The 26,908-nt window shown below is 35.4% G+C and overlaps 1 protein-coding gene across 18 annotated transcripts in view; it reads right to left on the bottom strand.

Moving 5' to 3' along the window:
- Nucleotides 1-26,908, bottom strand: part of NRXN1 (neurexin 1) — a 1,115,884-nt gene that overhangs the window by 132,975 nt on the left and 956,001 nt on the right. For all 18 annotated transcript variants that reach the window (XM_057558508.1, XM_057558511.1, XM_028168477.2 and 15 more), the window contains 2 exons: nt 7,455-7,544; nt 5,756-6,075 (listed from right to left, as the gene is read on the bottom strand). In XM_057558508.1, coding sequence (XP_057414491.1) covers nt 5,756-6,075; nt 7,455-7,544 — 410 coding nt within the window. The remainder of the gene's footprint in view (nt 1-5,755; nt 6,076-7,454; nt 7,545-26,908) is intronic.

Here is a 26,908-nt window from a genome sequence, read left to right as displayed (position 1 = left end):
GGCAGGGCATGCACACAGTTCCCGCCCCCTCCCCTCACCCTCAATGTTCTTTTATAATTGATGCCATATCACTAATAATCTTTCCATATCTATTCAAAAAAGATTCCCGTCTTATGCTTCCCCCCCAGCCCCAATGCACAAGCATCCTCTCTCTCCTCTCTGCTTCCTATAGCACTTGACATCCCATGTATGCTGTTTTAACGCTTATTGTCCATCTCCTCTAACTAGAATGTGAGCTTTGTACAGAAAAGTCTAATTTTATTCAACGCTGTATTTCTGGTGACTAGAACATTGCCTGGTATATAGTAAGTGCTCAGCAACCATGTGTTAAGTGAATAAATGGATGGATGGGTGGATGGATGGCTATTTTTGTCTAGAACTAGCCTTGTCCAAAGATGTCTCAAAACCAAGGTTGCATCCACCAAGAGAGCACTTTTTCATCCAGTGAAACCTCCAGATCCTAAAGAATATGCACTGAACACAATAATTCTTAAAATAAACTCTTTAAGATGTATATATCCTAGAACTTTTGCTTACCCACAATGAGGGGGAAAACACCTTCTAAACGGAAGTGCTTACTTACATTTAAAATTACAATGAGCTGCACTTTTCTTACCCAGCACCATTCTTCTTAGTTTCAGAAGAATATGCCTTTGTATATATTTTCAAATCTACACCCAAGTGTTTTTCTTTTCAGTATGCACTAAAATTTGCAGTAGAAATGTACATTAGTTTAAGTGAATTCAGCAGAATGATTGGACTAGGGAAAATAAAATTAATTATTCATGTCACTAGTACTTTAAAATGCAGAGTGGTTATCAGGAACACACATAATTATAAGTAATGCAGTTATTTTTTAATAATGAAGCCACAGCTAAGGTTAATTAATACTTTTAATAAAAAAATAAAATTTTGTTCTTTGAAGTTACAATATGTTTTTTGTTAGTTTTAGATATTTTTCATGGAAATATGTGTGCATTCTGCTTACATTTTTCAAACAAATAGTATTAATTTTTTAGGAGTATCTCCAAAGCCACCAGGAAGCAATAGCAGTGTCTGACACATTCACTCTTTTTTTGCTTGAATCCTAATTGGGATTCTTTTTGGACCATTCCATAGGAATCAAATGCCAATGGCTTCAGTAGGAAATGAAGATACATGTCCTGACCACTTACCAATGTTTTAAATCCTCAATAGTTCCTTTTCTTGAGTAGGTTTGCTACCTCCACTCTGAAAAAAGCCTAACTAGATTGTTCCAATACATTTCACTTATATTTACTGATCCTGCCCCAGTCTACAATTTAATTTCTTACTAAGAGTTGCAAACTATAGTCCCTCCAGTCAAAAACCAGAATCTCTCAAAGCCTTAATCTCTCTCCCTTCTCAAGATTTTTGAAATGAGATGAGAAGAAGATGAAAAAGGCTATGGATTCTTGAAACCAAGTAAGGATACCAGAATCAGTTTCTGCTCTGAATGAAAGGACAGGGCTTCTCTATTTATTATTCTTATGAAGTATGATTTTCTTGCAAAGATAGATTGTATATATGCTGTAAAAGTAGAATGCAATATAATTTACAGACCAAAATGGGATGCTTTTGAGAGTCAGAAAAGGATACTATTAATAATTACATCGGTACACCAGGCCCACAAGAGGACTATACAGGCCAACTGAAATGCATGCCACACTGTGTAAAAGTCAAGGGTGAGATCTATGCTTTATTAAATAAGCATCAGAAGACCTAATTAAGAGCATCATCACTAGAGTCAGTGAAATTTTAGAGCTGAGTACAATTCAAGAGATTCCTAAACCCACTTATTTTAGAGAGAGCGCAAGGTCAACGTGCAGCGAGGTTAACCCATCTGTCCAAGTTACACAAAAAGGTAGGTGGTTGTGTTGAAATTGGAAACGGGTCTCCTGATTTGCTGTGATCTTTCTATTTTACCATACCTCCTCTAGGCAAAAGGCATTACTGTGGATCCATATTGTCTATGGTATGTAAATAACTTGTAAAATATTCTTGAAGGAAAGAACCACAATATCACAAAATGTGATACAAAGCATAGACCAAAAGAAATTTCACACTCTTGATCTTAAAAGAAATAATTTCCTTTCTTTACAAACTGGCAACCAAAGGGAATGAATATTGCCCTTTGCATGTTGACTTACTTTTACTCATTTAAGTAAATCTACACATACATTGTAAGACATTGGCAGATTATTCAGAAGAGGAGGGAACACTCAGCCATCAAAAATCGCAAGAAGCTCTCAGCATCCTGAAGAACTTAATACTGTTAATTATTTGCAAATATTCACTTTCCGAGATTAGCCTTATAGAAAGTTTCTCTTTTTTAGGATGAGTGGGTCTTACGGAAACATTTAGATATTAGATATCATAAGTAAAACAAATTTTTATCAACTTTATATAATCCATATAAGAAGTACTATTAATATTTTTATATTCACATTTTTAAAAGTCATTTAATCAGAAGGGTTGGTAAATGTACTCAGTATTTCATGCCATAGATCATAGCTTCCTAAAGTAAACATTTGTCTTAAAATTGATCATCATTCAGAGAAGAAAACCTTTTATTTTTTCTTTTTAAAGCATATTTACTTCTAGGTAGGAATGTAAACAGGATCTTATGGGATGACATTTTGTGAACACTCTTTTATATTCTCTGACTCTGTGAAAACTGAAAATTCTCCCCTACTACTTGCCCTGCAGGATGGCTGAACAAACCTCATCTCATCTATCTGAAATGAATCCAATGTAATTCTGCTTGACCAAAAATCTGTTTCCATAGCTCTAAAACATGCAATCACCCTAAAGTACATTGCCATTGTAGCTATCGCTGAGGAAAATACACCTTGATTGAGAAAACAGTCCAGTGTGGCTTTTGAAAAATAAAATGACCCTCCCTGGTACACAATTTGGTAAGGCAGTTGATGAAAGCAGGCAGGTCAAAGGTTATAGTCTTAGAATTAGCATTACAAATCACTTTCATATTTAAATGTCAAGACTGACAATTCTAACAAACATTTAAATTCTACATATATCAGTAATCTCTTTGTAGTTGGAGGGCAAGATAAAAATCAACTGTGAAGTGAAGTAAATTTACAACAAATTATTCTGTTACTCAAAAATAAATAATTTGCTTTCTTCCCTAGTAGTTTTTCCCCCATACATTCACATCTTATTACCTGTAATCACAAATCACAAACATATCCTTTTAAGAGAGAATTTTTAAAACTTTTAGTACAACTTTAAAACACTGTTGTTGAATATTTGCAGTATATTAGTCCAAATTATTTAATTGTTGTTATTGGTCTGTTAAAAATCTAAAGATTTAAAATATGTATTTTTTAATGAACCTAGTAATCTTTTATTTAAGTCAATACCTCCTCAAATGACCCAAGTAATCATTAATTGATTAGATCATTTACTTCCATAAACCACTGCTATCTTTAAACATGTTATAGCTTACCATAAAAGAGACTCTTTTCATTGGTAATTAATGGGCAGTTAACTGTTTTCCTTTTACATTAGTTAATATTATAAAATGCATAAATTTTTAATTTCTTCATTTCTAGGTGTTCAACTTGCAAATGAAATAGCTATTTTACAAATGTTTACTTAAAAAACATAATTTCTTAATACATAGCGAGTACTAATTGATAAAAAACATAAAAGTAAGGCTGATAATTCTTTCCTTATTTTGGGATACATCTGGTTTACCTAGCAACTTAAGCAGCTGTAATTTCATTAACGATGAAACAAGACTACAAAGAAAAAAAATCTGATCATTTCAAATTTTATTCACAAGAACATTTCTATTTCCGAATGTCCTAGAATGTCCTCTTATGAATTATTTTACATAAAGGAAATAGTCTATCATAGCTCTGTGTTTCATTTTCCTATATCAGATTTGCCTTAATAACCTGCTTATCATTAAATAAACCGTAAACCAATAACCACAATAACAAATCATTAGTGAAGTATTAGAAACGAATATCAAACAGAGCTGTTGGGCATGCATAAATCTGTCTAAAGACACAAGTCTTTATCCAAGAGGCTAAGTGCAATTATTAACAATCTTATAAACCCAAAGAAGACAGAGAAAAATCAACAAAATGATTATACTCTAAGCACACATTCTTACTAAAATGTCTATTTCGTAAGGGAGGGGTTTTTTGTTTGTTGTTCCTAATGTATCCCCAGTGCCTAGAACAGTGTATGGCACATGTAGTGTGATCCGTAAATACATACTGATGAACACCCTGTGAAACAGCCCATTTTATTCCGTGGCCAAATGCAAATTTTAATAAAGGAGAGAGAAGAAAGAAAAAAGTGATGCATATAGGTGTATAATATGAAATACTACGTTTATATTTATAAATTTACAGACTTTACAACTTTTTGGTCATCTCTCTTCTTCTAGGACATTTTCTCTTCCTCTATTCTGTTCCTCCCACCCCTTCCTATTCAAAGTAAAAATCAGAATCTATTTTCTTCTTTCTCTGGTAAACATATGTTAATTAGTAGATAGGGTGCTGATCTGAACAGAATTTATCTTCTTTTACTCTCTTTCTAAATGTGACACATGATCTATTTCAAACATTTGAAATAAAAGCAATTTAAAAAATAATTGTTGACATCCTTGCTTCTTTAGTACGTGGGTTTCTAGAAAAGTAAGAATCATGTATTTGGAAAACTTTACATGGCACCTACTAGAGACATTCACTAACTACCAAAAACAAAACAAAAGCAAACAATCAAGTTTGGGCCAAGAAGAACACACAATTCTGAAAGCATTAACAATAGAATATGTACAAAGGCTATAAATGTCAACAGAGAGCTAATAGAATTTAATAGAATTTCAACAGCATTCTAAAAGCCTTTATAAAATGAAAGCTCTGAGGCAGGTGTTTTTGTTTTTTTTTTTTCTTCATTGATGTAATGCCAATACTTAAGCCAGTGCCTGACACATAGTAGGCAAGCAGTAAGTATATCTTGATGGAATAAATATACTTCCTAGTTGTATGAGTGTGACATTTAAAAATTCTGTTTTTCAAAAATTTTAGACATAAGATTGAAAAATAAGCTCATTGAAGTGAAATATGGGTGAGGGCAGTTAGCTATATAATGTACGAAATATGTTGGCCCAAGACAGTTTTTAAGTACCATATTTTGGGTCTTTGTCCACAGATAAACTAACAGTGTGTTTTTCCCATAGACAGTAAAATAGTAGATTTATCATTCACGATGAGACCCACATGCCTACCAATTCAAAATTTTCAGACTTCAAAATACAATAGAAGTGCTATAGGCAATTTCTTTTTTAAGTTGTTCAAATTTGCTTTTATTTTATTTTGATGAACTGCTGAGCTTGAACAAGGCCTTTCAGATACTTCACTATTTGACTTGTTCATTTAACTTAAAAAGTGAAAAACCTGTGTAATTAGTAGACAATCCCCTCAGCTTGGGCTAGACCAAGATTATTGAATCAAGACCATCAACTAACCACACACAAACCATCACAAAGCGGTATATATCAATAAAAGTTCACAAACCACAAACCAACAGCATATACACATTTCATCCTCAAACTGAATCCATTATATTAAGCAAGTCTTAAAAAAGCCATAATGCTTGAGATCAGAAATTAATCCCATTCTAGAAAAGACACATATGCAGAAAAGTCCACTTTCATAATCACAGATCCAGAATGAAGAAATGAAATCTGTGTACTCACCTGGCTAATGGGTTCTTTTGTAGGGGGCTTTCCTCTTCTGGCTGTGCTAGTAGCCAGGGTCGTGGTGGTCTCCATAATTGACGTGGACATCTCTGACTGCATGGCAGTGGCTGTCGACTCAGTTGTCATAGAGGAAGGCACTTCACCAACCAGTCTCACATTTCCCACTATGGCGATGTTAGCATCATTTTCGGCTGCCATATTCAGAACTTTCAAGCCATTGTAGTAAAGCCCAGAGAGCTGACCCTGGAAGGGCTGGCCCTGCTCTTTCCCGCCAATTATTATGGTTGCTTGGCTATTGAAGATTGTGAGCTGACGCCCTGTAAAAATAATATTACATACATGCAAAAATGTTGATTGTGAACTCTACATTCTACAAAGGATGACAAAACAGATCTTTCATGGGGTGGATAATGAGAGCAATAAACTATAAGAGAGGCATTTGACTCATAATTCATTGCTTAGAAATGAGGTGTCCATGGAATGCATAATCATTGGCAAATACTTGTAAATTCTCAACTTATTGTAAATGTAGTGCTTTTGCTAAAAGACCAATCAAAGATATGTATGATAAATTAATTTTTAGTGGATTCCTTTCCCCTTTTACCTCAAGATCTTATACTGTTGGTCTCCTAAGTCTGAATTGTTTAATTAAAAATGAGATATTTAATATTTCAAGTATTTGTCATTCTAAAATTACCACTGGTAGAAACTCATCTATAGCAGCTGAAATCTGATTTTAAAGTTATGGTAAAAATTTCATAATTCACATAATGGCCACAGGTATCTATATGCTCTTCTTTAGAAATGTGTATTTTTTGAAGGCAATAGTCCATTGTTATTTGAATTATGCTGTTTTTCCGGCAAATACACTGAAAAGAAACACATAATTTACACTGAGCGTGTCAGAGACAAACAAAATCCAAAAAGATTTTTCTGATTGGCTTTCAGCAAGTCTATTAAAACAAAACAAAATGAAAAAAAATATAGCTTCAGATGTAAAAAGCGGCTTCAGGAATGATACACAAACCGATGGAGAAATTATGGCACGTTTCCATCAAACAGCAATCATCCTCAGCACAACAGTACCAATATCATCAAACTGAGTATATCCAGTTTTAGCAGATTGCTCTCTGTTCATAAAAAGCATGCACACAACTTTAAGTTCAGTTTTAATCAGGGCTTGTTCCCAAATGCTCTTAGAAGGTTGCAAACGTTAAAGGGACTTCATTTTGACTGGCAATCCATATTGCCCACTATTTAAGATGCCTAGAGTTTAAACCAAGAGTTGTTTCTTTTTTTTTTTTTCAGGACCATAATGAAGATATCAGAACTACATATATTTTAGTTAATAATTTAGAGGCTGGAACATGTAATATAATCTATAAATGATTTATCATTTTGGGTTAATGCTTGCTGTGAGTACCTTCATAGATTGAGTTAGTGGATTATATTTAACAGTCCCTTTAACCTTAAGTTAACAGGGTAAGATTATTAAACAGCTGGTACGTCTAAAAATGTATAGAAATTATTATACAAGGAATGCAAATATTACTATCTACATTTTACTGTTTTAAATTTGTTTTTAATTTAGTTTTACGGAAAATTTATTTTTTATGTTTATTAGTGTTACAATGAAGTACTACTTGGTTATGTTCAAATTATTTTTTTATTTGAAGTTTTAATCAATGTTTTTTACCTTTGTCGAGTAGCCATTCATCAACTACTCGACCAAGTCGATATGGAATTCGCTGTCTAGCAATCGCCAGGCGCTCGTTATCATTGTTTCCTTTAAAGTTTAAAGAGACATTTCATTGGTTAAAATCTGTAAGGTCAAAGGTTAAAAGTTAATACTTAAAGCTTGAGCTATACAGTTGCCACATGATTTTTTGAAATTTGGAATTTTAAAAAGTTCTACCTAGAACATTTCATGTTTCAGACTTGTCATTCATTCATTTATTTTATTTTAGCAAACAAAATTATTCCTATGTTAATTGAAAATTAGAAATCTGCATTTGAGCTAGGTTATTAAAACTTATATTATAGACAGACCCGAACAACCAATTTAAACAGCATATAATAGCTTTACAAAAAAATGAACATTGATCTCAGGGTTTTGTCTTTTTGATGTTTCTTATTAACTAGTTAAACATGTTCAGGTGAAACAGGTTTAAGTTTTCAAAATACATTCAATCTCTTATTCCAGATTAGTAATTTATGAACACCAAACTTAATACCATCTTCGGCACACTGAAGCATCTAAAATAGGCCTAGCATACTTTATGTCCTATTCAGAAAAGAGAAATTCTTATTCATCTCGTTTAAGGAAACCACAAAGTCTGAATAGTTCTTGTATATTCCACACAAATTGGTTTATCAACCACTTGGACATCACAAGGGAATACATCTTGCATCATCAAATATGTTATGATAGGAAAAGGCTTTGACAAAAGTGACTTTGAGTGTCCTTCAGTTTCATTTAAAACTTGACAGATTGAGGCATATGACATTTGAAAAAAAGTATATGCTCAAATATTTGCTTTTTATTAAACTATTCTAAAGAAGGCATGATAACTTCAGGAACAAATACAAGCCACAACAGTGGTCCCTATTCATAGCTCTAAACTAAGTGGGAGCCTTGATTCTTTGAATAAAAAATTATCTGATAAAAACATAGTTTAAATTGACCTTGAATAATGCTTGCAAATAGATGACTGTTTTCTTGATCTATAAAGCACTTAGGAAGAATCTAGGCTGCCATCTCAGCACTCAATCGTGTATATTGCCAGAAGTTTTTTTATTCTATGAAAATTAACTAATGTGGAATTTTGAACTAAGACATTTTGGTAATAGCTCACATGAGGACTCAGAGGCGAAAGAAATGTTGAATGGTAGGTAGTACTGCCCACAAGAAAAGACTGGAGCATTTTACTAGGGAAGATAAAAGATACATTTTTCTCAATTTAGAATAATTAATAAATGTTTTCTTAGGCTAGTTTTATTTATACACTATACTTACCACAATAAACCCACCATATTAGTCACACACTTTTAGAGAAAGAGAAAAGAACTATCATTTAGACCTTATCAATATGTCCTTCGAAGTTTTATATGACTGAAAATATTTCATACATTAATATTTAATTGAAAATGTAAATACCAAAGTGGACCAAATATAAAGTTTAATAAAAACATTGACATCTATCTCTCTGTATTATGAAATTATTAAAATGTTATAGTATTTTATCCTATGGGAACATATTTTTGGTATATTGATAATTTTTTTAAAAGGATAAAATAGCATAAATTCCAAGCCTATCTTTGTTTTCAAGAAGTGTGTACATTTTATGTTCTCTTTTGTGTGCTTGTATACATATATCAATATATTTGGAAAAATATACTAAAATTTAATATTAGTTGTCTTATGGCAGCATGATTCTTGATGAATATGTATTTTGGCTTATATGTGATTTATGTAATGAACATGTTTATGTACGTAATTTGATAAGCAAATTAAATACTTTCAAAAACACATACCCTTTGCTCTATGGACTTCTTTGTAGAGCAACACTCATACCAATTTACACTATTATACCTCTCCTGACAACTTTATAATTATGTGGCTCCTTGCGCTGTTTTTCATGCTAGAGTGTTCCCAGCATCAGAAATGATCTATTTCCTCAGACACCACCCAAATCTAGGCTGCAAATCACCTCTTGCCCAATTACTACTATAATATAATAACAGACATCTCTGCATCCTCTCCGCAATCAATCCCACCCATTCTCCACATGTCAGCCAACACCCTATCATGCCGCTCATCTATTATAACCCTCCCATTGCCTTCTGGATAAAATCTCGACCACCTGATGAGGCTTATGATGACTTCCATGATCTGGTCTCTTCCCTCCTCCCCTGCCCCATCTCATGGCTGTCACTGCCTTGCTCTCCTCTTTCCATCCTCATGAGAATTCTTTCAATTCTTCTAAAGCCCTCCTTTTACCTCTGGACTTTTGCACTTGTACTCTCCTCTACTTGAAAGATTTTCATCACTCCCATCCCATCCCATCCTCACCTTTCCTTAGCCAAACATGACTCATTAATGGAGTTTTCTTGGCAGGAACATTATTTCCTCAGGAGGTCTTCCCTGATGTCCCCAAGTTAAATTAGGACACCCGAATATATGCTTTCCTGACACCTGATACATGCCCTTTTGAAACAAGCACTGACCCTGTAATTGCATATTCAATAAATATTTTCTCTCTGAACTATGAAATTCCATGAGGTCAGGTATTATGTGTAGTGTTAATTGTTGTATTCTCAGTGTTTGCACAATATCTGTCATAGAACTTCCTAGGAAATATCTGTGGAATGAAGTAGCAAAGGAAATCTTGTTTCAAATTCTGATAGCTTCTGTGGCACCATTATCTCATCTCCACAGGCTAACAACATTCACAGGAAAGCAAATACTTGTGCCAGAGGATAGATCACATGTAGCTAAACCTCCCTTTGTACTTTCCAAAGGAAACATCAAATATTTCAATTATAATTTTATGTCTTTAATGATTATCACTGATTTGAACATCCGTACAATCAGTTCATTATTTTTTTTATAATAACTGCCCTGTGCCACAAAATAGATAAACATAGTTATTATTAGTAGGGAAAGTAGAGAGAAAAGTCTTAAATAATACAGCTGGAGGAAATGGAAGCCTTTTGAACGATTTTGAAAAGAGTACATAAAAACACAAGAATACATATACACCCACATGCATACAGACATACAATTTGCCCTCATACCTTTAACTGGCACTCACAGAACAATTAACATGACAGATATGGTATGATTTAAATCAACAATAGCTTTTGAAGATTCTTGATGAGACTCAGCTAAAAAAAGAACATACACTGCATTCCCAATGAATAACAAAGAGGTGATCTAACAACAACAACAAGAAAAAAAGAGTGGGCAGCAGAGATAGGTATAAAAAGACACTAATTTTTAAGACAGGTACCCACACAAATGGGCTCATACAATCCCATAACCCATGGATTTCAGATGTCTTCTAGTTGAGAGTATTTTTTTTTAATTGAAATATTTGATTTTGAAATCCAAGGACAGACTTTATTCTTAGTTGGCATAAAGGATAGGAAATCAGATGGCGCTTACTTCACTATATGTTGACTTTATTCTCCAAATCCTTTGTTTTTCTACTAGAATATAAAACTAATGACTTTTCTTGTGACAAAATTGTATATAAGTACATTATCAACAAACAAAGGCACATCTAGATAGAGTGACAATGTCTTCCTAACAGGTGATTCCCAAACCCCTCTTAGTATTGGGTACAAAATAGCTCCGACTGTTTAAGTTCACCAGGAATAAGCCCACATTTTGCCTCTACCTCATGATTTTCATTAACAAGCTGCACATGGAAAGTCATAAATGAAGTACATTAAGAAACTGCCCTAAATGCATTTCATTCCTTTACAAATTCATGGTGATATGTTATTTATAACATATCCAGTAACTCTGCATGATTGTATTCATTTTATTTAATCCTGTCCTTAGTTTGATATGCTTCTAAAACTTTACATGCAATATAAAGGACATAAAACAACCCATTTGATCGGGAAAGGTCAAAGATAAATATAATTTCTGATGACCCTTTCTTTTCTTTGGAACGTGTTGGGATCTGATACCAAGCATGCTGGGATGTAGAAATACTACATGGACTTTCTTTGGACAGTCAAAGGTTGCAGGCTTATACAGATAGAAGAGGTTAAAAACAAGGAAAATATACCTGAAAATTGAAATCAAATGAAAGGCGAGAAACTATTTTCAACTTCAAGTATCCTAAATCAGAGGGAAGGATAAAGCAGTAATGACCCACTTGTCAAAGACCAATTCATTTTGGAATTATAAAAAGTGTCCAAGTAGAGTTTCAACTTTTTAAAAAGCATGCAAATCAACTACAGTAATCTACTGAATACACAAATTAGGTTTATAAAGCCAGAACTTCTCACTGAATAAAGGATAATAATTTAGTTGCATACTTCCTTTACCTTAATGAAAGTGGAATGAGGTTTTTCTTTTGATTTACTTTCTTTTTCCTCCAGTTAATTTTATGTAGGTTAAAATTGTTACCTCCACTGAAAATGTCACCAGCAACATACATGTCTCTGTTGAAGTAATTTTCAAGCAATAAAATGGTATGTAAAATTTGTTTCACTTTTCCTTGAATTGTTGAAGGATTCAGTAAATTTTTTAATTAATAAATTTTTAAAAATTTAAATATAATTGATATACAACATTATATCAGTTTCAAGATTCAGTATTTTTGACAAGAAGCAGGCCCCATCTAGTAACACTACTACCAATTGATAGATTCTAGCTCTAACTGGTGTGGCCATTTGGTTATAAGGTACTATACATAATGGATATTTCGAACAAGGTTCCACAGGTGAAGAATAAGATGGAAAATCTGATCATTCATACTTAAAAGTGTAGCACCCTCAATTTTGATTGAATTCAGGATAGTTTTACTTTCCCAGCTAACTAATAATATTTGGTCACACTATAGTATATTAATTTTTTTTTTTTTTTTTTTTTTAAAGGATTTTCTTATTTATTTATTTATTTATTTATTTTTGGCTGTGTTGAGTCTTCGGTTCGTGCGAGGGCTTTCTCCAGTTGCGGCAAGCGGGGGCCACTCTTCATCGCGGTGCGGGGACCGCCCTTCATCGCGGTGCGCGGGCCTTTCTCTATCGCGGCCCCTCCCGTCGCGGGGCACAGGCTCCAGACGCGCAGGCTCAGCAATTGTGGCTCACGGGCCCAGCTGCTCCGTGGCATGTGGGATCTTCCCAGACCAGGGCTCGAACCCGTGTCCCCTGCATTAGCAGGCAGATTCTCAACCACTGCGCCACCAGGGAAGCCCTATTAATTTTTTATAAATCAGTAGACTTCAAGGAAACAAGAGTAATTTCAAAGAATCAAGGTAAGCAGCAAGGAGTAATAAAACTCAAATCCTTGAATTGGAGTTAAATTTCATGGTGGTACTCAGAAAACAAAGGGAAATAAAATTGTAGTCATATTTTTACGACTATTGGTCAGTAGAGATAAGCTATATGAACTTCGCTAACAAATATTTTTCTCCTCTCATTTTCACAGATCTCCCCTGATGTGTAATTTCTCTTCAGAAATAAAAGTGGCAGTTTTTGATAAGACATAGTAATATACTTGGAAAACAATAAGGAAAAGCAACGTTATGAACCCAACATTTGTTCAGAATAATATGAAAGTGAAAACAAAGATACTCGCTTCTTCTGAAGGTTTCTTGTTTCCTCTTTTTTAATACTGGGAAAGGAAACACAAAAGGGTTCTTAAATGCTGCACATACTTCCAGAGAAGATTAGGACTCTGTTTTTAGACTTTCTGTTTTTAAATGAGAACATGGCATTTGGATCTGCCTAGGCCCATAAAGCAAAGTAAAAGTTTATCCAAGTTTTGCAAAATTACTCTAGTTTTAAAAGCAGCATTATCACATAATTTCCAACTACATGCTGTACGAGTAGTTGTTACACAAACCATACAATACAGTAATATCTAATTTAGCTGGCAAGGCTCCAAATAAGTAGATTTTGAACACTATTGACACTCCTCAAGGGAAAAAGTTGTGAAAAAAATATAGCTGTTCTAATGAAAATATCTGTCCTATGTATTACATGATTTGCTGTATCATTAAGATATGTACATAACAAACATATACATCCATTTGGCTCCTGCCTAGTTCTCCAGTTTCATCTTGAACCATTTATTTCTAACTCTTTAAATTCTAGTCACTGTGGACTTCTTTCAAATTCTACAACCAAGCTAATCCTCTTCAAAGGTGCCATTCACCTTGCTTTGCACATTTCCTGCATTTCTGTGTACCCCTCAACACTCCCACCCATCCCAACACACACACATACACAGACACAGACACAGACATCTGAGTCTGGCCAACTTACTTCTTCTTTTGATATTAGCTTATATGTTTCTCAAGAAAGCATTCTCTGGATACCTCCACCAAATTAACCTAGAGCCTTCCATTATGCATCCTTGTAACATTTAGTAGCAGTAACTGTAACTGTGATAAAATGGTTTCATGTAACTGATTCTAGATTATGGGTTCCTTGCAAGTAAGGACTATGTGTGGTCCATCTGTTCACTGTTTTATATACATACCTATATATATATTTTAAAATACATAAAGTGAATTTTGCTTGGACTTCATATTGCCTCCTTTTTTTCTTCCTTGCCCATCTCCTACCTCTGCTCTCATGCCACTCATTGATAGCCCAAGGCATGCATCCATGTCTACTCTTCCTAGACATATCTCATGTACCCAAAAGACTTCACCTTTTTCTCTAGTTCCAATAGTCAAATCCTTTGTTTCTTTAGTACAGCTTAGCTACACATTAGGAAAGCAATCTGACTAAATGAAGTTAACACATAAGCACTAACTGTGTACTCAAAGTATTGTTTCAGGCATACATCAATACATCACATAGAGACTATCATTAAAGGGCTTAGATTTTGGCTAGGGAGTCAAGGGCCAAAATGAGGAAACTTAAATGGAAGTTCAAGATAATAGATAACTATGCATACGTATACAATTAACCACTGCTTGAATTGTAGTTGCCACAAAAGTTCAGAAAGGGCATTGGATTAGAACAAAGAAGGTGTGATAGAACCCAAAGAATTTTACCTAGATCACAAGCAGTCTAAATTTTATTGAAATAAAAACCAGATAAAAATGTGTTGTAATGTGGATATTAATCCCCAAAAAGTTCATAATTAATTATTCTCTTTAACTTCATAAAGCTCTACACTCCTACATCTATTTTTTAAGTAAATATATTCTCTAAAAGAATACATTTTGACTCAAACTAATTGCAAATACAAATAAAAATGGTTAAAATATATATGCCATGCAAAGTGAAACTTGTAATACACACACTGTTAAAACTATTGAATAAAATACTATGCTAGCTCTTTGGTGGGGCTAATAGCAGACTCTGGGAGGGCTCATGCCAAGGAGTACTTCCCAGAACTTCTGCTGCCAGTGTCCTTGTCCCCATGGTGAGCGACAGCCACCCCCCACCTCTGGAGGAGACCCTCCAACACTAAAAGCATGTGGGATCTTAGTTCCCACACCAGGGATCGAACCTGCACCCACTGTAGTGGAAGTGCAGAGTCTTAACCTCTGGACTGTCAAGTTTGATGGTTCTGCTGACGATCCAGTGGGAAATCCCAAGCTGAAGACACTGCTGGACACTGTGGGCTGGAACTTTGGCACTCAGAAGTGAGTTGTTGACCAGAGGGCAGACAACAGAAGCAAGAAGAACTACAATCCTGCAGCCTGTGGAACAAAAACCACATTCACAGAAAGATAGACAAGATGAAAAGGCAGAGGGCTATGTACCAGATGAAGGAACAAGATAAAACCCCAGGAAAACAACTAATGAAGTGGAGATAGGCAACCTTCCAGAAAAAGAATTCAGAATAATGATAGTGAAGATGATCCAGGACCTCGGAAAAAGAATGGAGGCAAAGATGGAGAAGATGCAAGAAATGCTTAACAAAGACCTAGAAGAATTAAAGAACAAACAAACAGAGATGAACAATACAATAACTGAAATGAAAACTACACTAGAAGGAATCAATAGCAGAATAACTGAGGCAGAAGAACGGATAAGTGACCTGGAAGACAGACTGCAGGAATTCACTGCTGCGGAACAGACTAAAGAAAAAAGAATGAAAAGAAATGAAGACAGCCTAAAAGACCTCTGGGACAACATTAAATGCAACAACAATCACATTATAGGGGTCCCAGAAGGAGAAGAGAGAGAAAGTACCCGAGAAAATATTTGAAGAGATTATAGTTGAAAACTTCCCTAACATGGGAAAGGAAATAGTCACCGAAGTCCAGGAAGTACAGAGAGTCCCATACAGGATAAACCCAAGGAAAAACATGCCGAGACACATAGTAATCAAATAGGCAAAAATTAGAGACAAAGAAAAGTTATTGAAAGCAGCAAGGGAAAAATGACAAATAACAAACAAGGGAACTCCCATAGGTTAACAGCTGATTTCTCAGCAGAAACTCTACAAGCCAGAAGGGAGTGGCATGATATACTTAAAGTGATGAAAGGGAAGAACCTACAACCAAGATTACTCTACCCAGCAAGGATCTCATTCAGATTCGATGGAGAAATCAAAAGCTTTACAGACAAGCAAAAGCTAAGAGAATTCAGCACCACCAAATCAGCTCTACAACAAATGCTAAAGGAACTTCTCTAAGTGGTAAACACAAGAGAAGAAAAGGACCTACAAAAGCAAACCCAAAACAATTAAGAAAATGGTCATAGGAACATACATATCCATAATTACCTTAAACGTGAATGGATTAAATGCTCCAACCAAAAGACATAGGCTTGCTGAATGGATACAAAAACAAGACCCATGTATATGCTGTCTACAAGAGACCCACTTCAGACCTAGGGACACATACAGACTGAAAGTGAGGGGATGGAAAAAGATATTCCATGCAAATGGAAATCAAAAGAAAGCTGGAGTAGCAATACTCATATCAGATAAAATAGACTTTAAAACAACGAATGCTATAAGAGACAAGGAAGGACACTACATAATGATCAAGGGATCAATCCAAGAAGAAGATATAACAATTCTAAATATATATGCACCCAACATAGGAGCACCTCAATACATAAGGCAACTGCAAACAGCTATAAAGGAGGAAATCGACAGTAACAGAATAATAGTGGGGGACTTTAACACCTCACTTACACCAATGGACAGATCATCCAAAATGAAAATTAATAAGGAAACACAAGCTTTAAATGACACAATAGACCAGATAGATTTAATTGATAGTTATAGGACTTTCCATCCAAAAACAGCAGATTACACTTTCTTCTCAAGGGAGCATGGAACATTCTCCAGGATAGATCATATCTTGGGTCACAAATCAAGCCTCAGTAAATTTAAGAAAACTGAAATCATATCAAGCATCTTTTCTGACCACAACACTATGAGATTAGAAATCTATTACAGGGAAAAAAAGTAAAAAACACAAACACATGGAGGCTAAACAATACGTTACTAAATAACCAAGAGATCACTGAAGAAAACAAAGAGGAAATCAAAAAATACCTAGAGACAAATGACAATGAAAACAGGACGATCCAAAACCTATGGGATGCAACAAAAGCAGTTCTAAGAGGGAAGTTTATAGCTATACAAGCCTACCTCAAGAAACAAGAAAAATCTCAAGTAAACAATCTAACCTTACACCTCAAGGAACTAGAGAAAGAAGAACTAACAAAACCCAACGTTAGCAGCAGGAAAGAAATCATAAAGATCAGAGCAGAAATAAATGAAATAGAAACAAAGAAAACAATAGCAAAGATCAATAAAACTAAAAGCTGGTTCTTTGATAAGATAAACAAAATTGATAAACCATTAGCCAGACTCATCAAGAAAAAGAGGGAGAGGACTCAAATCAATAAATTTAGAAATGAAAAAGGAGAAGTTACAACAGACACCGCAGAAATACAAAGCATCCTAGGAGACTACTACAATCAACAGTATGCCAATAAAATGGACAACCTGGAAGAAATGGACAAATTCTTAGAAAGGTATAACCTTCCAAGACTGAACCAGGAAGAAATAGAAAATATGAACAGACCAATCACAAGTAAAGAAATTGAAACTGTGATTAAAAATCTTCCAACAAACAAAAGTCCAGGACCAGATGGCTTCACAGGTGAATTTTATCAAACATTTAGAGAAGAGCTAACAACCATCCTTCTCAAACTCTTTCAAAAAATTGCAGAGGAATGAACACTCCCAAACTTATTCTACAAGGCCACCATCACCCTGATACCAAAACCAGGCAAAGGTACTACAAAAAATGAAAATTACAGACCAATATCACTCATGAACATAGATGCAAAAATCCTCAACAAAATACTAGCAAACAGAATCCAACAACACATTAAAAGGATCATACACCATGATCAAGTGGGATTTATCCCAGGGATGCAAGGATTCTTCAATATATGCAAATCAATCAATGTGATACACCATATTAACAAACTGAAGAATAAAAACCATATGATCATCTTAAGCAGAAAAAGCTTTTGACAAAATTCAACACCCATTTATGATAAAAACTCTCCAGAAAGTGGGCATAGAGGGAACCTACCTCAACATAATAAAGGCCATATACAACAAACCCACAGCAAACATCACTCTCAATGGTGAAAAACTGAAACCATTTCCTCCAAGATCAGGAACAAGAAAAGGTTGTCCACTCTCACCACTGTTATTCAACATAGTTTTGGAAGTCCTAGTCATGGCAATCAGAGAAGAAAAAGAAATAAAAGGTATACAAATTGGAAAAGAAGAAGTAAAACTGTCACTGTTTGCAGATGACATGATACTATACATAGAGAATCCTTAAAATGCAACCAGAAAACTACCAGAGCTAATCAGTGAATTTGGCAAAGTTGCAGGATACAAAATTAATGCAAAGAAATCTCTTGCATTCCTACACACTAGTGATGAAAAGTCTGAAAGAGAAATTAAGGAAACACTCCCATTTACCATTGCAACAAAAAGAAGAAAATACCTAGGAATAAACCCACCTAGGGAGACAAAAGACCTGTATGCAGAAAACTATAAGACACTGATGAAAGAAATTAAAGATGATACAAACAGATGGAGAGATATACCATGTTCTTCGATTGGAAGAATGAATATTGTGAAAATGACTATACTACCCAAAGCAATCTACAGATTCAATGCAATCCCTATGAAATTACCAATGGCATTTTTTACAGAAGTAGAAGAAAAAATCTTAAAATTTGTATGGAGACACAAAAGACCCCCAATAGCCAAAGCAGTCTTGAGGGGAAAAAAACGGAGCTGGAGGAATCAGACTCCCTGACTTCAGACTATACAACAAAGCTACAGTAATCAAGACAATAGGGTACTGGCACAAAAACAGAAACATAGATCAATGGAACAAGATAGAAAGCCCAGAGATAAACCCATGCACATATGATCACCTCATCTTTGATAAGGAGGCAGGGATATAAAATGGAGAAAAGAGAGCCTCTTCAATAAGTGGTGCTGGGAAAACTGGACAGCTACATGTAAAAGAATGAAATTAGAACACTCCCTAACACCATACACAAAAATAAACTCAAAATGGATTCGAGACCTTAATGTAAGACCAGACACTATCAAACTGTTAGAGGAAAACATAGGAAGAACACTCTTTGACATAAATCACAGCAAGATCTTTTTTGATCCACCTCCTAGAGTAATGGAAATAAAAACAAAAATAAACAAATGGGACCTAATGAAACCTAAAAGCTTTTGCACAGCAAAGGAAACCATAAAGAAGACGAAAAGACAACCCTCAGAATGGGAGAAAATATTTGCAAACGAAACAATGGACAAAGGATTAATCTCCAAAATATATAAACAGCTCATGCAGTTCAATATTAAAGAAACAAACAACCCATTCCAAAAATGGGCATAAGACCTAAATAGCCATTTCTCCAAAGAAGACATACAGATGGCTAAGAAGCACATGAAAAGCTGCTCAACATCACTAATTATTAGAGAAATGCAAATCAAACCTACAATGAGGTATCACCTCACACCACTTAGAATGGGCATCATCAGAACATCTACAAATAACAAATGCTGGAGAGGGTGTGGAGAAAAGAGAACTTTCTTGCACTGTTGGTGGGAATGTAAATTGATACAGCCACTATGGAGAACAGTATGGAGGTTCCTTAAAAAACTAAAAATAGAATTACCATATGACCCATCAATCCCACTACTGGGCATATACCCAGAGAAAACCATAATTCAAAAAGACACATGCACCCCAATGTTCACTGCAGCACTATTTACAATAGCCAGGTCATGGAAGCAACCTAAATGCCCACTGACAGACGAATGGATAAAGAAGAAGTGGTACATATATACAATGGAATATTACTCAGCCATAAAAAGGAACAAAATTGAGTCTTTTGTTGAGACGTGGATGGATCTAGAGACTGTCATACAGAGTGAAGTAAGTCAGAAAGAGAAAAACAAATATCGTATATTAACACATGTATGTGAAACCTAGAAAAATGGTACAGATGAACCAGTTTACAGGGCAGAAATTGAGACACAGATGTAGAGAACAAATGTATGGACACCAAGGGGGGAAAGCTGCAGGGGAGTGGGGATGGTGGTGTGCTGAATTGGGCGATTGGGATTGACATGTATACACTGATGTGTATAAAATTGATGACTAATAAGAACCTACTGTATAAAAAAATAAATAAAATTAAATTCAAAAATTATTTTAAAAAATACTATGCTCAGCAAGAATTTGAGGGCAATATGCAAAAATGAAAATATTTGTGTTAGGATGGAGGGATCATGAGTGATCTTTTTCAAATTTTAATCTAATATTATAGATACTGTATTTATAGGTATTCCAATTTTGCTCCCACATTTCTTAAACAAAAAGAAGCGTTTTCTACAAATTAAATGTAGTGTCTTAATGCAATGTTATAGCAAGAGAGGGTAGCACACCCAAGTGCCCTGTCAGTCAGCCCATTTATACAGCTAGAAAGAGGACAGACTGCTCAAGTAGGGCAATGTTATATTCATGACTAATGCTTCAGAAGCCACCCCAGCTCCTTCTGTGAAACAGCAGGCCTTTGTATCCAGTTAAACAATATCTTCATGTGAGACTGCTGTGATGCTGGGCATGGAAAGCCACGTCTACTGCAGAGTTCAACAGTGCTTTGAGGAAGAAATTAGAAGCTTTGCGCATTTCTAACTGGCTTAAGAAATTTCTGCCTTCACGTCCCTGTGTTATGTGGAACATTAAGATATCTAGTGTGCCTTTATACAAAGATTTCTAAGAGCATGTGTTCCTATTAGCTACTTACATTCAAAATTTTTATTTTGGATATTGTTCCATCAGATGAATTAGAAATAAAGGTAATCTTGTGAACTTTGGGTGTCATTGCCTGTATGTAATATTTACAGGTTCTTCCCTAAGCCTTCTAGGCTGTTGGGTTCCTAATGCAAAAAACACTGAAGTATCATATCAAAAACCAGCAGCGAGAAATGAAAAGCAACAGGGACAAGCAGATAAGAAAATACAGAACGTACTCTGATAAATTAGAGGTCATACTCTGTTATCACGCATACTAAAGAGTTCTTTTGTGGTAGCTGTGTAGCATTTAAGACAGAAGAATGGTTTAAGTTTAACAGCTACAAAAACAGACAGGGCCACTGATGGATATCACTCAGTGGTGAGACTAAGAAAAATGAAATGTAAGAACAGACCCACAGTACCTTACAAATGGCATTTTGCCATTTTCCCAGATATGAGAATCTTAAGCCGTTTCTAAATCATAATGTCAACATTTAGGCTTATTCTCCCTAATAGGAACTTATAAATAATCTAAGACTTCCCAGTTCTTGATTTCTGAAAGTCAGAGAAATATGTGGTACAGCTGGATTTTCTACCTCCTCATACCAACTTTGACTTTTAGTGTATTCCTCTTAATATTTAGACTAGACTATGGAAGAGGAAATAAGTAAATGTCTCCTACATGGTCTGATATAGCCCGTAAATGGTATTGAGAAAGTTCCTTATCCTCCAGTGAAGAAAAGTAAGTCTGATTACTACTGCATTCTAACCTCATTTTCAATGGACTTCAATCTCTCTCCTCTACTTGTAATTGGAAAGCAGGAAGACTTTTTTCAATTAGAAAGATGGGGTTTGTCAACTGCACACAAATTATTTAAGATTAAATGCCCTGGAAGTGCAAAGGATAGGCTGAGATACAGCTGTTGAATCAAGGCCAGCCTCTTCAGTTTCGTAAAATGTAAAACCTCTTACATAAAACAACCAGTTTTTTCTTTTGTAGACAAATGAAACACTATGGATTTGAACTAGAAACCCTAAAATAACTTTCCTCCAGTAAAATTTTGTTTCGGCTGTCAGCAATTATTTCTTACAAGAAAGTACTCATGTGGTCAGATTCATTGTGGAAAGAGAACCCTTGGTGGTTAAGATACTGGGCTTTAATTCCTGGGTTCAAATCCTGGCTTTACTGTTAACTAGCTGGGTAACATTGGGCCGCGAGCATTAACACCTCTGAGCGTCAGTTTTCTCATCTGTAAAATGAGTATTTGTAAGAATAAGTGACATAATATATGTAAGTCTCTTAGCACAGTGCCTGGCACAGAGTAAGCACCCAGTAAATATTAGCCATTATATTATGATTGCATCATTATCTGTTATCTGGTAAAATTTGCCTAATATGATATATTTAGAAATACAGAGATCACAGAAATTGTTTCTCAGCCATATGAGCATAGGAAAGTAGTGGAGGTAGGTGTGAAAAAGAGTAGAAAATAAATCTGTTTTTCTCTCCTAGGACAAAATATGGCCAGGGAACTAGATTTATTATAAGTGATGTCCTGAACCCTATAGGTGCTTTGTCAAAATCACTGCATTTTCTCCAAAGCAATGTCAGCTTCATTCTCAGAGGTTTATGCATGGCTACGGGTAAACCAGTGGGAACAACTGAAAGGAGGTCATTAACTTGAGGAGGGCACACAAAAAGAAAAAGCCAAAGGCACCTGCCCAGAGGGAAAATAGAATTTAGGGGACCACTATCTGTTCAGTGCAGCAGCATGGTGACAAAGCCGCTCCTGGAATAAGAAAACTTTAGATATCACTGAGGTCTCAAAATGACATTTTAATCTGTATTTTAATGATTCTAAGAGAGATGCACTTCAACTAGAATGTCTTAAACTCTTCTTTTCCCCCCCATAATGCTTATGACAAAGAAGGGCCACAGAAACTGTAAAGAGAAGCCGACGCCACGTGGCCTAAAGCAAGTCAGTCCTATTATCTGTAAAACGAGGTCAGCGGACTGTACGGCCCCCAAGACGACCTCCAGCACTAAGGACTGACGGCCCCAAGTTTAAGGTAGGATCAAGAAGACACGCATTAGGCCATCTTGTTAAAACATTCTGTCTGTGGGTTTTTATGATGGATTTAATTTTAGAGCCATTAAAAGCAAAGTATCATCAATGTTTCTAACACTGCAAATATCTTTAAAGAGTATGAAATCTTTGACTTGGTAGGGTTTTTTTTTTTCCTGTTCTTTTTTTAAACTATCTCATAGTTTGTGAAATTTATGAAGATTTTTGGTCGTCATCTACAGAGACCTTTATAATTAAGCCATTACATTTTTCTGATATGTTTAATGTTCTAAGCTTGTCTTCTCTCTTCTTTCAGCTGTACAGACACACACCCCTCTCACCATGTAGACATTCCTCTGGCTTCTTTCTACCCACCCACTGAAGCATGTCACTGCTCTGACAGCCATTTCAAGAGGAGAAAGGCAGGCAGAGGTTAGATTTTAGGAGATTTCAATTTTATAAAAAGTAGGTAAGAGGATGGGAGGGAGGGAGGGAGTACGTCATGACGTTTGAAAAGAGTAGAGGTTTGTCTCCTCTTCGTTTTAAATGCTTAGCTCTAAAGAGATGAGAGGACAATTTTAAGAGGGAATCTAAAGGACTTCTTCAAACCAATGGCTGCTCTTTGCAAACCCCTTTGTCCAAAATTTATCTAAGTAAAATCTCTTCTCGGGTATCTCAAACACCTGTGATCTGGGGAACTGTACTTTGGGAGATATTCCTGGTTCAGGAAACACCCTCATGAGACTTCCTATCCAGTGAAATCTGACAAGAACAAACTTGAAAACCTGCCGGTAGTGGCCCAAGTGTAACTCCGAGCCTGAGTGGAGATCACCAATTGAAATCCAGACATCCTACAGGATGCAGTAGGTACAGTAGTTTCACCGTATCACTTAGAATAAGACCATGAATTTCTCCACTGCCGGCAGTACTTCCCTTTAAACTTAAGCCATCTGTGATTGCTAGTGGATCCCTAAATACCGAACAGAACGGAGAGAAGAGCAAAAGTATAAAAATGTCCAACAAAGTTTAAGCTGTTGCGCCATTAGTTAGGACATTTGGAATTGATCCCCTCACATGTTCTTCTCTGTCATTTTACAATCCAGCACATCTATAGTTAGATAGTGTCATTTTCAAGGATAGGGCTAAACTAATTGGGCCATACAACTCTGGCCTAATTAACACTTCATTTAAATTTTTTCCTGAAGTCTTTGAAATCCAACTGGCGACTTGCAGTGACTTCAGTGAAAATAAACGGTTTGTTGGCTTCCTGCACACAAGAACCCTTCAAACACTTCCAGATTGTTATGAGTTGACTTGTGTCCCCCCCAAATTCATATGTTGAAGCCCTAACCCCCAGTACCTCAGAATATGCCTGTATTCAGAGATAGGGCTTTTAAAGTTATGATTAAGTTAAAATGACTCCCTTACAATAGGCCATAATTCAATCTAGCTGGTGTCCTTATAAGAAGAGGACACACAAAAAGACACCAGGGGCATGCACACAGAGAGAAAAGACCATGGGAAAGCTCAGAGAGAAGGCAGCTACCTGCAGCCCGAGGAGACAGTCTTCAGAAGAAATTAACCCTGCTGACATGGTGACTTCAGACTTCTCTTCTCCAGAACTGTGAGAAAATAAATTTCTGCTGTGTAAGCCCCCTAGTCTGTGGTATTTTGTTATGGTGGCCCTAGCAAATTAATATAGAGATAATTTAAAACTATTTAAAATCATATATTGCTGGCTTATTCACAGACCTTTGATGTTAAGCAGATGTGATGGTATTTTGCCACTAATTGCCAAAAAGTCTAGAAATGAGTACTTTGGATTTGCATTTTAATAAAGTACTATATTAGTGTCAAACTCATATCCATTTCAATTTTTAATTTTGGTAAAATAATACATTTTGTCCTTTTTGTCCTGGATTTTGTCCTGGATTTGCTGCAAATCATAATCTGCACCATAATTCTGATAGTTAAGCCCATTTACAAAATGAACTCTACCAATTTATATTTTGTATTATTTAAGTTAAAAGATAATGATAAAATTGATTTTAGTATGAAATATATATATTTAGGCATTGTTCCATTATGTCTATAGAACAATTTTTACAAAAGGAACTATTTAACCTTTCATATCATTAAATGAAATTTCTCAAATTAATAAAAATTGTGTGATATTATCATTTTCTTTAGTTTGTGGCCCCCTGTAGTTTCATTAACACAGATCACTGCAGTACTATTAAAAATTTTGCAAGAGGGAGGAGATATGGGGATATATGTATATGTATAGCTGATTCACTTTATTATAAAGCAGAAACTAACACACATTGTAAAGCAATTATACTCCAATAAAGATGTTAAAAAAAAAAACCCAACAACTCGACAGAGTGTGGGGATCTTTCCATGTTGGTAAATACATAAAATCAATTTAAATTATTTTAATCAGTTAAAAAAAAAATTCGTGTTGGTGTTAGAGTTCTAATTTATTTTAAAAGTTTCCATGGCAAAAAAAAAAAAAAAACTACATAAGATAAATCTCTACTAATGTTAATGGTTAAATAAGGTGAGATTCTTTTATTGAAATATACTGGTTTTCTTCAATTTAGCAAGTATTGTGAGATCACAAAATGTTTATTGTGCCCACTTCCAAAACTCTAAAAACAAATTTTAAGTCCCAGAGGACAGAGAGTATATTATTCATACAAATTTCTATTCTTAGAAACTGCCTGAGGAATCTTTTAAAATAAACACAAAAAATTATTCTGCAAGATGGTAATTAGTTTTTTGGGACTTGCTAAATAGTCATGCCAACAACAACAAAGAATAGCAACTTTCACTGTTAACTTGAAATATTTATCATCTGCTCAAAACTGGATGGGTGTCATGTTCTGTTCTCATTCTCTTTTGGGGCTTATCGCTAAAGAATGATGCCAATTCCAAGCCTCTGTGAAGCAGTCCTGCCATAGGGTGACATCCTCCACTGAAAGTGCCCGGGGACAGTGAAAGGCCTGGCAAGTGGATAACTGTACCAATTGGTGCTAAAACAGAACAGAAAGGCTTGAGCTCTATATGCATGCAATCATCTCAAGGTCCCTTCTATTTCCTGAGACATTGGACACAGCTTTACCACTCCTACCTGTAGAGCCAGACTTCAGTAGACCTTTCGGCCTGCTTTTTACTTGGGAAGATGCTTGGTAGAAGGGAGTGGAAAAGCTTTGTCATTGCCCTCGACTTCTGCTCTCTTCTAATGTTCCTGGGGCGTGCATCCTTAAGAAGAGCCAAGCCTTCATCCTCAACACCAGTGTCTTTCCATCTCCACTCTCCATGCTATAATACAGTCCAAGCACCGTCTGGACTGCTATATCATCTCCTACTTTAGCTCCAGACATTCATTCTGGCTCCCTCTAGTTTATTTTCCACACTTTATTTTAAGTGGAGGGGTTATTTGAAATAATGTGTTTCTGCCAATAGACTGTAAGCTCATGAGAACAAGGATTGTGTCTGTTTCTGATCACCACTGTATTCCCTGCAGAGGGCCAGGAACATGGGAGATCTTAAAGGAATGTTTTTGAATGAATTACTAAATAAATTAATGAACTGTACCCTCCTAGACACTTGTTTCTTCCACTATCCCTTGTCCTTCACCCTACCATACCAAATCTCTCCACCCTGGACTCTATCAGTCCTATCTCATGCTCCCAGCCACTTCTCCATGATCCAGACTCACTGATTCCATCCTGCATTTCCTTCTAATGCTGCTTCTTGCAGGTGAAAATAGGTACCCACAGCACTGATCGTTTTTCTAATCAATACATTAGGAAAACAGGAGAAATTTGTAATAAGTTTATATATGAAGTCAATTCTTTTCATGAAATTTGACACAATGACTCTCTGCTAATTATGTGTAGGGACATACAACAATTCTAGTTTGGATAGGAAAATGGGGAGACAAAAAGGTCATAGGACTACTAATCTTTTTTAGGAAGTCCCTGGGCATTCTGAGGAGAAACATCACATATAAGCTCTTAGACATATGTGAATACATTATATGCTTAATATTTCAATCA

Source organism: Balaenoptera acutorostrata, chromosome 12 (assembly GCF_949987535.1).
Source record: "Balaenoptera acutorostrata chromosome 12, mBalAcu1.1, whole genome shotgun sequence".
In the NCBI taxonomy this organism is placed as follows: Eukaryota; Metazoa; Chordata; class Mammalia; order Artiodactyla; family Balaenopteridae; genus Balaenoptera; species Balaenoptera acutorostrata.
This window is presented reverse-complemented; position numbering and strand designations above follow the sequence as displayed.